This window comes from Haemaphysalis longicornis, unplaced genomic scaffold (genome assembly GCF_048455015.1).
Source record: "Haemaphysalis longicornis isolate Haplotype H1 unplaced genomic scaffold, Haemaphysalis longicornis Haplotype H1 scaffold_2, whole genome shotgun sequence".
NCBI classification, from domain to species: Eukaryota; Metazoa; Arthropoda; class Arachnida; order Ixodida; family Ixodidae; genus Haemaphysalis; species Haemaphysalis longicornis.
Window position 1 is genome coordinate 223,954,915 of NW_027526295.1, and position 13,678 is coordinate 223,968,592.

General features: G+C 45.2%; 1 protein-coding gene across 2 annotated transcripts in view; it reads right to left on the reverse strand.

Annotated features, from left to right (window-relative positions):
• Positions 1 to 7,457: 7,457 nt before the first annotated feature.
• The window catches only part of LOC144170000 (endochitinase-like), a 30,040-nt gene continuing 23,819 nt past the window's right edge, over positions 7,458 to 13,678 (reverse strand). Inside the window, exons 7-8 of one of the 2 annotated variants that reach the window (XM_077699490.1) lie at positions 10,769 to 10,894; positions 7,458 to 7,890 (exon numbers count right to left, since the gene is read on the reverse strand). In XM_077699490.1, the coding sequence (XP_077555616.1) occupies positions 7,744 to 7,890; positions 10,769 to 10,894 (273 nt within the window). In that variant the 3' untranslated portion in view covers positions 7,458 to 7,743. The remainder of the gene's footprint in view (positions 7,891 to 10,768; positions 10,895 to 13,678) is intronic. The other variant, XM_077699489.1, reaches the window with a different exon arrangement.

A 13,678-nucleotide genomic window follows, 5' to 3' on the forward strand; every position in this document is an offset into this window, starting at 1 on the left:
AGCTCTCAACCCTTTTCGCCCTCGTCGGACGCACGCGTGCACGCGCGCTGCTCTTTCGCAACGGTATCTCGCTACGGAGAAAGAAAGGCGGACTTGCTGTCGGAACTGGAAATTCGCTCGCACTTTTTTTCAGCGCTCTTGTTTATCGGGGTCGGACGGCTGTGCCATCCGCTTCCTTCCCGTACTTTTCGGTCGTCCGTCGGTGGAATTTGTTTTTTGACGACACGAGGGAGCCACGCCGTTGTGCGTTCACGCTGACATCTGCTGCATATCTATCTGCCCTGGCTCCTACGTCCTACGGGGGCGATCAGGACGATGAACTGCAAGAATAGCCGCTCGCGTAGACGTTACGTTATATCTGCATATTCTTTAAAGCGAAGCACTTTTTTGGGTCTACTGACTGCGGTTCGGTTGCAAAGGCCCGGCTGACGGCTTTCTGGCCTGCTATCACGCTGCGCGCGAATACGTCAAACGTAAGAGGAGCCGCGCGCACACTTGCACGCGCGCACGCAGGCACAGGATTCATCGTAGGCATGACCATGACGAAGGAACGGGAACGTCTGTAGTTCAAAAAAATTTCTAGTAATTTTGCGATTACCTAATCTTCGTTAGATGGCCCAACGGGACATAGAACTAAGGATCATAGGAGTGGCACATAGATACAGGAAACGAGGGCCCTGCCTGTACGAGGCAGCAAGCTCGATGGAAAGATATCATATGTTTAAATTAAGAAAAAGAAATGAACTTGAGCTGGCCATGTTGGGAGACAATCTGTTACCACCAGGCTGTTTCCATTGACTATCGAGAGACGGGAAAAGTTAGGGGTGTTCGTTAACTCAATGAAGGGATGAGTGAAAAGAAATTGATAGCAACCTTCGCCTTGCAGTGCTAATGATTATTTCCCCAAGCCAAGCAATACTCTTCGCATTTTTTAACGATAATTACTGAAGATTTTATGCTATGCGCTTGCATAGCCTAAACACTGGGCGGACTTGTAGCTCACCTGTACATCGGCGAGATTTATTGAGAGCAAACTCTGTAAAGCAAGAAGGTTCGTAAATCACTGCGTGAATGAGAAGCGTTGGAGCAAAAAGTACGTATATGGCATTCGTTCGGCTCGCAGTAAATGCTCAAATCTAGCTATGTGGAGCGAGGCCAACAATTTCTTCTTACAGGCCCTTCAAGATGGCCACCTAATGTTATGTAATCACTAACTAAACTTCTGTGGGGTCCGGATCGAATGTTATAACGAGACTATATATATATATATATATATATATATATATATATATATATATATATATATATATATATATATATATATATATATATATATATATATATATATATATATATATATATATATATATATATATATATATATATATATATATATATATATACCCGCCGCGGTGGCTCAGTGGCTAAGGCGTTGCGCTGCTGAGCACGAGGTCGCGGGTTCGATTCCCGGCCGCGGCGGCCGCTTTTCTGATGGAGGCGAAAAGCAAAAACGCCCGTGTGTACGAGATTTCGGCGCACGATAAAGATCCCCAGGTGGTCAAAATTAATCCGGAGCCCTCCACTACGGCGCGCCTCATCGCCTGCGTTGCGTCGGCGCGTTAAACCCCACAATCAAATCAATATAACGAGACTATATTCTGAAAGCAGGCCAAAACGAATTGATGTCGGTTGCGAGCAAGGGCGTCCGCAGAACTTTTTGCAAGGGGGGCATTCATTAGCGGGGGGGCGGGGGGGGGGGGGTACGGTTGGATATCACCGGTGCTATTTGTGGTTACAAAAAGGCGCTATTTGTGGTTACAAAAATTACAAACAGTGAATTAGAACCAGACTTGGAGAATATACATTAGATTTTATTACCGAACAAAGAAATAAAATTAATAAAGAAAATGCGAAAAGTTACTGTCACTTTGTAAAGAAGAGTGGCCAGCCTTGCTGCGTGAGGGTTCTTGACTTACGCCAACTGATCGCCAGCACACAGCAAAATACGTTCACATACATACAACCGCACTCCGTCAATGTTCCTTGAATAGTAGCTGCAGACGCCTCGAGTTTTTCTGGGCAAATTGCGGGATGGCATGTGTGATGAAGTCTGTTGAAATGGCTCACACAATAAAGATACTACTGGCCTCACTCACTTTCAATGCAATAAAGGCGTACAAGCGTTTTGAGGGGCTGATTTATAGGTTTTGTTTCGGGGCTTGGGTTGTGCCGACATTTCGCAATTTCGAAGGAAAGGGTGTACAAGGTGATGGGACGAGACGGGACATGGAGGAAAGAAAAGGTTCTCCTCCGTGGCCCGGGAGGATGTTACACTCTCCCTGTAGCGGTGAAGATTTTAAGCTAGATATAGCTGCAAATTTGTCCGAAAACTGATGTTCTTGCGGTAAGACTGCATACATTTAGAGCTAAGAGGAAAAAAAAAAGTCAGGCCTTTCAGAATTGTTCGCTATCTTAAATAGCCAGCACAGGCAGTCTGTTTCACTGCCGTCACATGAACGGCAATGTCAGTCAGTGGGGCTCTTAGATTTACAGTCTCTGACTCACCGTGGAGAGTCCACGGGTAGTCCGAGGATTCCCCGAAGCCATAGGTATACGCATGGGAAAATCTAATGCCGGACTGCGTCTCGGGGAGTCGGTGGCGAGTCCGAGACTGTAAATCGAAGAGTCCCACCGTTCAAAGTGCAATGTTGACCGCAGTCCTGAAGGGCGTTCCATGCGGATACGCCGGACCTGAGTGTACTAATCATTTGAGTAGCATGGATTGCTGGGCAAGTTGGCACACGTGAATGATTAAAAAAACTTTGCGCTAAAGGGTGGGACAAAGGAGAGAACGTCGGCGTCATTCTCTCTTCTCTTCCGCCCTTCAGGGCAAAGTTATTTTAATTATGGGCCAACCAAGCTGTGCAGCTTTTTTGTAGTGCATAAAAATATCCGAATCTCCAAGGGGGTGCAGTTGCCCCCCCTTGCCCCTCCTTCCGGACGCCCATGGTTGCGAGTGTCACGCTGCTGTGCAAGAGGCCGTGCTTTCGACTCTCTTGGAGGCTAGTTTTTCTTGCGAGTATCTCTTGTGACACTGGGAGCAGGCTGCTGAGAAAGAAAGGTTTAGAGTAGACCATGGTTTACACAAAAATTAGCAGTGGCTTAGATCGGCTGTGCCAGGATATACGTAGCGTGAGCTAAGGTTCAGCTGGTTATTCTTAGGTTTTCTGGTTGTCTAGGTTGGCTTATTATCATGCTTACTGCTGCTAAAACTATTTCCAATCCACTTCAATCCAATTCAATCAAATCCAATCCAGTCGCGGCAGCGGCGGCTCCGGCGCGCCAGCCTTGCGCCGTGTGACGTCACTGCTCCTGGCGCATGCGCAGCGCAGCTCTCCAGGAGCCACGCGAAACTGCTCAACCAGTGTAGCTCACGCTACAAAAAACGTTCCTAGCGCCAACGTACGTGCGCATGCCGCAGCGCATCGCCATCACCTCCTCCTCATCACTTCACTGGAAGAGAATGACCGGCCCTTCATTGACGTGAAAATTGAATCACGTGAGCCAGGGTACCCTGCTTTTATCCAGCGTCGGGATGGAACCAGCGCGCTCGCATGGTGCCACCCCTCATTGGAGAGACAGTGACGTGTGAGAGCATAGTAGCGGAATAGAGCGACAAGGTCATTGTACCTCCTGTGGACAGGAATCCTAACCCGCTCCAGTCTCCGGCGAATAATACGTGCCTGTTCCCTCTTCCACGGGCGAGGCCATGTCCCCGGTTTGTCTTTATAAGGTGAGGTCAGGGTTGAGGAGGTGTGCGTGTTTGTGTTCCTGCGGGTTACGAACGCTCTTGTCGTGACATTCCATGCGCTCACTAATTCCTTCGAGAAGGGACTCAACGCTGAATTTCTTCTCCTGGAACATACGTTCATTCAGTGTCTATTTCAAGGTAGGTACTTTCAAAAGAATGCGCTTACCACTTGAAGTGATGCAGGCGCGAATCAGCGTGCTTCTCAAGGGATCGTGTTGTCCTAACGACAGGCTCACATCGATAAACGCGCGCGAAATGTGACCGGAAAGAAAAGCACGAACAGAATTACGACATCTGAAAAAGTGAGTCTTGATGCTAATAAGGCAATCGCTACTTGAAATGGTACTACAAACGGTGGATTGAAGAAAAAAATATCGAAGGAAACACACGTGCAGGAAAGGTTAACTGAGAAAAGAAATCCGGGGGAACTTAAGGTTGCTTACGCGTGGGGTCACTAAACCAAATCATTTCAAATCAAATCATTTATTTGCCATCATACATAGTAGATGGGAGGGCGGCGAGAAAAAAGCTGCTCACAGGCAGCTTGACCAGCCCACAGCCCCTGATTTATTTGGTTCAGCGCAGCTTCACGGTTGCACATCAGTACAGTGCATGTACATGGCAGTATAAATGAACTGAACACACTGGAGAAAAAAAAAAAAAAAAACCCTCTCCATTCCTTGGGAGAAGAAGAAGAAAAAAAAAATAAAAAAAGAAAATAAAAAAAATAAAAAAAGAAAAAAACAAGTTCCAGTGACAATAAAAACACGGCATAGCAAGAAATCACAGGAAGGCATCAAACTTAGGCGCTATACATGAGCCGGAGATTCCGGTAAGAACAAGAAAACAAATCAAAACCATCTACTTTGTAGGCGTTCAAAAGAGACGGTAAAGTGTAAGACAAACGTTGTTGACCGGTATTTAGACGAGCAGTATGCACTAACCAGTTTTCTGTATATCTAGTTGAGTAGTGAGGAACTTTTTTTTGCAAATTTGCAAGGTCTTGTAAGGCAGTCAGGTTGTGTCCTATCTCTGTTTTAAACTTCGCGCTCAGTTACACTTCAATTCGAGCTACGTTATTATCTGTGTTTAATAGAGTGTCTGTTGGGGCTCTAACATCGTTTGTTGCGACAATGACTTGGTCGTCACAGGGATAGATGTTTGGCGTGCTTTCCTCGTGCCGTAGCGGTTGCGGTGGCGTTTGCAGGTGGTCGTTTTTGGAAGCGGCAAGCGCCTCCCTCTTCGCTCGCCTCGAGGCATGTTTGTGAGCCCTCGCATCTTCTTTTGTGGCGTACTCCCGCTGGCGACCGCGTTTCCCAGCTGACACTGAGGTAGGCGCTTCGGAGTCCGTCACAGTAGTGGCAGCACCGGGTAGCCTATATGCGTTTCCTAGTCAGTACAGCCCGCCGTCACCTGAGCTCGCGTGTGGGGGTTATATCACATCATAAACGTACCTAAATCATTCAAAACCACCCGAACTGAAATAAATAACAGCCCAAATGGACCTACAATGGTTGAAAACCACGGTGTAGAAAAATATTCAACAGAAATAGCCGGAACCGACCTAAAAGGGGAAAACCCGCAAAAAAAGTACAAGAAGCAGTAGCTGAAACTGACCAAAAGGCAACGAAAATACCCGAAACCCCATTTATAATGCATAAAGATTTCATAAATAGATCATATGCGGGATAAAAAAATGTTCATAATATGACAAACTCTTGAAAAGGAAAAAATAAAAAGCGGTCACGGGATCCGAACCCGGGTTAGGATGTTTTCTTCGCAGGAGCGGAGCTACTACACTACGCGACCAAGCGGTTCTGAGCGATTAAATTGGGCGCCACATGCACGTGGACATATAGCTTCAAACGTGCCCCTAGATGGCGCCATGCGTCGCTTGGCTGTGCTGACTAGGAAACGCCTATACGCCACCGGGTAGCAGAGACGTGTCCATGGGTTGAATGGTGTACCCTTAGTACCGTTATAATGATCATTTTCTTCCTTTGCACCGTTTTCTTATTCTCTCTTGTTTTATATTTCTTCTCCCTTGTATACGCTATTAGTGTAAACACGCTTCGCTATTTCTGTAATTCCCATGTCCAAACTAGTAAGCCTCAGTAAGCACATATTGCTAACACACGTTTCCAAGTCGGAGGGCGAAACGCATTCCTCAGGTCCACCGTTGTAAGCTAGAACCATGGATCAGCCGTGGTTGAGTAGATGCGTGCTGGATTCACCTTCGGTACGCCGCGGGTTCGAGTGCCATACCAAAATTCACCCTATTGTATTTTTTCTTTGGTTCTGTTCGCGGCACCGACCATTCTTGGAACCATCGCTGGGATTTCCTGGGGCGTTTAATGATTTATTCACTAAAAGGTATAAATTGTGGCTGCCAAAAATGCGGGGTATTTTCAAGCCCTAGAAGTAGAGCGCGAAAATGCGTGCCTGAAACTGGGAATTTTCGTACTTTTTATGAGACCTCAGAAACATAAACTGGTAGTCTTAGCATTCCGTGTCAGTGGACACCAGTAGCAATAATGTAAAGATGAAGAAAATGGAAACGCACTGAACTTAACAGGTACACGACAACATCTACTAAATACGGAGACAGTGAAATATTCATCAAAGCTGCGTTGCAAAGTATTGTGTAGAAACAAAGTTTCCTAGCCCCAAGCACCATCCCTTTTTTATGTCGGGTAAACAAACTTAAAAACAAACAGTTGCATTTGAAAGTTACGGTTGTGCCTGATCATGACCAAGGTTGTAAACGAAAGGCAAGACGGGTGCTGTTAGATCAGTGGTGTGAGTATTCCCTAATTCAAACTTACACGAAAAATAAAAACAAAAACACCAAGAACCACTAGGAGCCCCACGTGTCGGCATATGATCCGGCTATAAATTTTCGCATGCTAGTATGGTTTTGCTCGCGTTGATAATTTCTTGTTATGAAGAAACACCAGCAACTGCCGTACCGTAGTGCCCCTGTCCGTTAAGTTCCTTGAGCGGACCGCTTCCAAGTATTAGTGAGCCGCAAACAGGCGGCAAGCAGGCTCGCCGAAGGCCGGACAACGTCAACAGTGCGGGGCGCTCAGACGGGTGTTGTTGAGCACCTTTGAAAGGCTGGCTCAAGCTCTTCCTGCCAGGCATTTGGAGCGGTGCAGACCAGTCGGCGACGCTTGCCCTCTTGCCCATTGGCAAAGCCATCGCTTTCCAATCTCCGGATCCGGTCTGTTGCGTGCTCCGTCTGCTTTAAGTGGCCGCCGCGATTACAGCACGCGCTATCAGGAGAGGGAGGGGAGCTTGGTTGGGAAACCTGAAACGCGCGAAATGACGCTCGCTACGTAGTTTGTCCGGTGACGCGGGCCCTTTCAGCTACGTTCACAATAACGCTCTCTCCCCTCGCAGCGAAAAAGAGAAAATATTACGGAGGACACGTAAAAGGGAGGATGCAAAAGCGTGGGTCTGCTACGCGGTGTTCGCGAGATTCGTTTGCGATTTGGCCGCACGTATTGAGCCCACCTTACTCAGATGGGATGAAGTTGACGCTTTGCCTCCTCTGCTGTTGCGTACTTCCGTGGACGACCACATTGTTTCACCTCCGTTGCGGGAGCCGTTGCAGCCGCCGCCGTCGATGTCGAAATAGCCGTAAACACGAAACTGGGTTATTTTATGCAAGAAATTTGTACATTAGTTTTATTAAGTCTTGATTCTCTGGTGGCAAGCTGTGCCAAACGACTGAACTTGAACAGGCGCCATCTTGGTGCCTTGTTTTTGTTCGTCACTCGAACATGATTATGTTCTGTTACACCATCCTTCAAGGCGCACGCATCCGGTGTATATGTGCACATCGCTTTGAATGATGCATACGCGTATTTGTGGCTCTGAGCAGCCATATCTGCCGCCCGAAACAAATATTTGCCAGGTGACCTTTGGTATCAGGAAACAAAGGGTGGTAGCCTGGGCAGCCTGTCGTTAATGGTTTTCAGCAGGACGTCCTTGGTTCCACATATTCCGACGAAGTCATCCATGTCACAACTCAAGACCATCACGCCGGCGTAACCCTCCTTGCTGACAAAATCAGCCTGAAAAAGCAAGCGAAAGAGACAGGGAAAGCGAATAATATAAACCATGCCTGGAGAAGCGGCAAGTCACTGCACTCTGTGCTGTTCTTAACCGGTGAGGTAGACACCAAATGTTCAATAGGAACGTGGATTTCAAAGTCTCAACAAAACCGTCTCGCCAATGAAATGCGGGTTAGTAGGTTCTGGGTGGTGCAGTAGGCAAAACGCTTGTCTGTAACACAGCTTTCGTACTTTCAGCCTTATTTCAGCTGGATTTGAAGAAAACTACTGCGGCGTTTTGAAGTTTAAGCCCACTCCTTTCGGCCCCAACATGTTTGTAAAGATTATTTTTCGGTAAGTTTTCAAATGTAACTATTTTAAGTTGAACTCGCTGTTTTAGACAAGCGTCTCGCCAAGTGTAGTACGTCTCTGGATTACAGTAACTGACAAACTTTAACGGGAGCCTGCAATACTTTCTTCAACTTTTTTTGAAATACTATATTCCTGCAGAACGTAGTCACCCAACACACCCAGTATTTAGATTGTGGGGTTAGCAAAGTACCTCAGCAAAAAAATTACTGCTCTATGCCCATCATTTTTGAAGTCTGGTGTTTAGTTTTAACATCCCGTAAGTAAATTAAAACTACCTTGATTGCAACGAGGTTTTAAACCTGGAAGGAAGGAAGTGACAGCAACTTCTCGTTCGAATGATTAGGTTAAACGTAATCACTACAGACCAGATTTTAGGCAAATGCCTATTTTATTCCTTGCGTCCCCATGGCGCCTCTTTGATATATGAGCATAAATTGGAGGTTAGCGAGAGCTTTTATGGTGTTTTTATAGTGCCTACAAATGCCTATTTTGGCGTTTGTGTCAAAATGGCTGTAAATTTCTATAAATGCCTATTTTGAATGCCTATTTTAAAAGTCGGAGCCTTTATGAACCCTATTTACCCTCGACTTTCTCTTTCGAGTTCAGTTTAAGAGCGATATTCATGTTACCGATCAGCTAGCACTGACAGTTCGGAACTCCATTGGGTTCAACCTAACCCTCTAGTTCTATCAACTCCCAAAAAAACGAGCGTTATCAGTAGTGGAATTGGAAGCAGGGACGTGAGTCACAATTCTGAGTCCAAAAATTTGGAGATGGTGGTGGTCGCTATCGTGTCCTCAATTTTCACAGTGATTCTTAGATTGCGTTCTACGTGCTCTCCAAACACATTCCTTCAAACGTGCAGTCGCATCCTCGTTTCGAGAACTATACTCAAATCCAACTACAGTTTTCCAAATTCAAATCTAAATCCAACTCATAGTTTTGAGCATCCAAAGCGCCTAGGTTAGTAGATCACTTTCATATAAAAACGCCAACGGCGAAACATTACTGCGCTTCTGCCTTTCCTTACGACCTAAAATCACACTGCCGACGGGCTCTAAAAAACGTTTTCTATTTAAATTTGCTTCGGCTGCTAATAATCTCTTTAAAAAGCTCATTAAATGAATGGAAGTGTATTTGCCCATGTTCGGACGTGCAGCCAGTGCAGCTTGAACTATTCGGATAGTATCAATGTACATGGGAAAATTGCTAGACTTAACGTCCCTCAAGGAAGCGCATATTAATTTTTTGATAAATCTTCGTCTATCCAGTTTATCATTTGTGTCTGTTTTCCTATGCCGTAGTTAAATTGTGCCATGCAGAAAAAACAATCGCGCTTCTTTATTCGTTTTTTCCAGCTCTCAAAAGTTCATTGTCATGCCTGTTTCACTATATGAGTGGCTCGAGCAATTAAGCGACAGGGGCTATTGAACACATATGTGAGAAGTGCGTTTGTCCAATTCAGCAGGGTTATAGTACAATTGTGCCGTCTTTGTGCCACCATAAATAATATTTTTTAGTTTAGCTATCGTAGATAGAGGTCGCGCATGTCTTTGTATGAAATTATTTACATTTATGTAAAAGTTTATGGTGCCTATATTAACGACGTTTGAGGCCTAAAACGTTGTTTTTCCGGCCTATTTTAGGCGCCTTAAACGCGCTTTTTTAAGGCCTAAAAATCCGACCTCTAGTAATCATACAAAAAATGGGTCAGTTGTACATTCACTGCTTTGTTGGCAGCTAAGTTATTTCTTATGAAAAAAATTGGCCGCGCATCTGCTCCTTTCGTTGCAAATGTAGTCCACTGGCGCACCTGGCAAGTAAATGCATCCATTCACTCTCCCGCTCACCTCTCATGCTGTTCCTCTCCAGACTCGTTCCTTCCAATATAATACGCTAGAGGTTTGCTCAAGTCAATTTAAATTTACCGCGTTCAACTGCTCCAAATCGAGTGCCACGATGCCAGCGCTGCCGTACGGCGGAGACTCGCGTGAATCGAGGCACCCGACCGCAATGTTTATAGAACCACGTTGCCCTACTCCACGAGCGTTCCAAGCGGAATGCGGAACCTATCTAGTGGAACCTTTCGTTGGTGATGCCGTTTGATTTTTTCAAATTCCGCCAGGAGGTAGCGCTGGCAACAGCAGGGGATGGTTTTCTGCAGTTGATGTAGGATTTTATTTGCTATCGCAAAAAGCAAGAATCCGTAAATTTTTTAATAAAGACACACTGCAAATATCACTCATGTGTTGATTTTCTACCTTATATTTGCGGAATATCTTGTTCTTATTCAACAATGTTGACAAGTATGAACATTAACACCGGACGCAGACGTTTAGATTTGGCTGCGAGTATATAAGACTATTGCGCAGGATCAGATTCTATTTATAGCCGGCTGGCTGAAGCGAGTGATAGATAGACATACGGACAGACAGACATACAGACCAAAATTTTCCCGTTCAAGTAGCCCAAGAAAGACTGTTGTCTTTAAAATGTGTCCGGGGTTAATCTTAGAGGCCGTTGTTACCTTCCTGGCGGTGCTTTCTGCGTCCTCGTAGCCCACCCAGTCTTCGCCGTTGGTAGCGTAAGGGCACATGCCTTCCTCGTCAAAGCTTCGATTCCATGAGCTGGAGTTCTTGAAGTTTAAACAAACCTGAAATGATTCCAAGAAGTTGGACAGCGAACAAATTTATCGCACACTGAAAACAAGGCATCTTAACTCTACGTTTTGATATTCACAGGAAGCTGAAACTTCTGTGCTTTGGCGCACTGTTGCATTGTGTAATGTTGCGTTGGTGTATTGTTGCGTTACTGTACTGTTGCATTCTATATGCAACAGTTTTTCATGAACAAAACTGAAAAATTATGGCTTCGCGATGGTTTTTCAACTGGTGTACACGCGTTATGTAACTAAACAACTGACCAATTAATCGAGCTAGCTGACTAGCTGGCAAACCAATGAATTAACTAACTTAATTACCCAGAAGATATTTCCACAGATCTATAAAAAATACCAAGAAAAACGCTGAAAAACACTTCTATGCTTTTTTTTTCTACATAGTTTTTTTTTAGAATTTGCATTACGGTAGAGTATTTAAGTATTGCGAAGCGATATGTTGTTAGGCGCTGGGAAAAAAAAATGTCCGAGTACACTTAAACACTTATGAGTTATTGATGCGAAAGCACTAATGCCAATTAAGCGCCACAGGGAGCTCCTTCGAGTGGGTATGCTGAGTCGCAGTATGTGAGAATTGTGGACGGGTACGTTATAGTCGTAGCCACGTTGGTATTGCGGTAACGCCCTCGAGCTTCTGACAGAAACTTTGTGGGAAAGTTGTGTTTATGTGTCAAAAAGCCTCGCCAGAAAAAACGGACGCAAAAATGTTATACAAAAAAAACCCAAAAACCTGCTGGGGCTATCCAGGGCATTATTAGCATATTATACAAGAGCGCATCGTATGTGCTCTGTGCATAATGGCGTACAGGAAAAACACTAATACACGAATAAAACAACGGACAGTCCATTGGTACTTCGATGAAAAAAGTAAACTATATTCGCTTGTAAGGTGCGGTAATCGTTTCTGAGAACCGAGGATGAAAGCTGCTGAAAGACGAGCTTACGTAAGGATGCATACGTGATGTCACTATACGCGCGGGGATGGAAAACGGTTTCTGTGCGATTGCCACCTGATCGCAGCTTCATGCACGCACTCGGTCGCCTCGCAGGCCGCACAAAAAGCCCAAGTGGTGCAGTCACGCGAACCCTGGCTTACTTTTTGTGCGACTGCGGAATATTTGAACACATGTCGCCAAGTGAGGGCGTCTACATACTTCCTCACTTTACCGCCATCGGCACCAAAACGGGAATTGTGTCCCTCCAGTTGCGAGAACATGCAACACCACCGTACAGAAGTTTCTATGGACGGGGTTTGTTAAACCCGACGAGCTTCGTACAATATGTGTCCTGATTAGTCACCTATTAATGGAGATTCCTTCTCAAAGGAAACATTCATGCGAATGGGGAGGCCGAGTGCGCAAAGGGGACACTTCGTAAATGTTTCAGTTATAGGGGTGCGCAGAGTTCGGTGCGCAATAGTTTCTTCCATTAAAATTTAAATGAGCTGCTGTTGGTGATGGTAGCGTGTTGACATGAAGGTCGTTGGAACGTTGTCGTGCATGTGCACGCGACGGATATGGTGGTGCAGTGCGGTGTCTTTTGCAGGAAGGAAGCCTGATAGGCGCCATTATTAACTGGTTGTCGGGCTAGGGAACGGAAACATGCGGTAGAAATACGAGCGACTATGCGACAGGATGCGATTTAATTGAGGTGAATGTTCTGTAGAATGCACGTCATGGGGAAATTATGAATCATGGAGCTCTTCTTTATTTCTTCTTTTGGAGGAATTCGATGGCTTAAGTGCAATACATGGTGTATTATCACGGTCAAATCCGATTTGTATATTCTATTTAACTCCGGGAGGCGTGGACTCTAAGCACGGTGGTTGGTTATAATATCAGTTAAAGCTTTCTTAGCGGGGCCAATGACGTCCAGTTAAAAAGCTAACACATTTCCCCATAGACCGGTTGGTCGACCGAAAAGCTCTGAAAAAAGTTCTGAACAGGCGGCGCGTACGTGAAACCGGATTTCCAGTGTGCCAAAACGGTTACTTGAAAATCGCGAAAATAAAATGGTTCTGGATAAGACAGTACACGCATCGGTCAAGAAGAGGCAGAACAATAGTGTAACTGTGTCTCGTATTCCGCATGTCGGTATACATTTATATCGTTGGTATATGCGTTTACTCATTGCGCAAAAAATCGTCGCATCAATTCTTTGTTCGTCCGCGATTTGGGTCTTTGATGGTTTGACGACCAATCGGACGCACTTTCAGTGAAATTTGGACGCACTTATAGCTTTCCGCGATTCTCTCAACTTTCTTTAAAAAGGGACGGTAAGTTTTTAGCACACAGTTATTCAATGCAATATACTTTGTATATGATTGGACCGAAACCGCTGTAGAAACCGCCGCAATGCTTTAAAGTTCGTTCACTAGTTTATACCGCCGAGGTTTACCTTGATGCACCATCACTACAAGCCTCGACGAACAACAGTCCTCATTGTGGAATGTACGTTTATGTAAGCCAACTTCTATTTTTATAATGAATTTTTATATCCTTGTCAGGAGAGTCAGTGGGACAGGTTGATTATTATTTATTTCGTTGAAACAGCTGGTGCACAGGACAGGCGCTGACGTGGGCCGCTCTTCTTGTTCAATATCCACCGGGTGTTCAAAAATACGCTTTATAGTTTTCTTAAAATTAGGCACCGGGAGGCACGCGAAGATCCCCTGTGCAAATAAGTGATGTGGCCCGGAGGACACAAAGTGAGATGAAATTATCGCTATCAGCAGGCAAATTAACTAAAATCGAATAATTA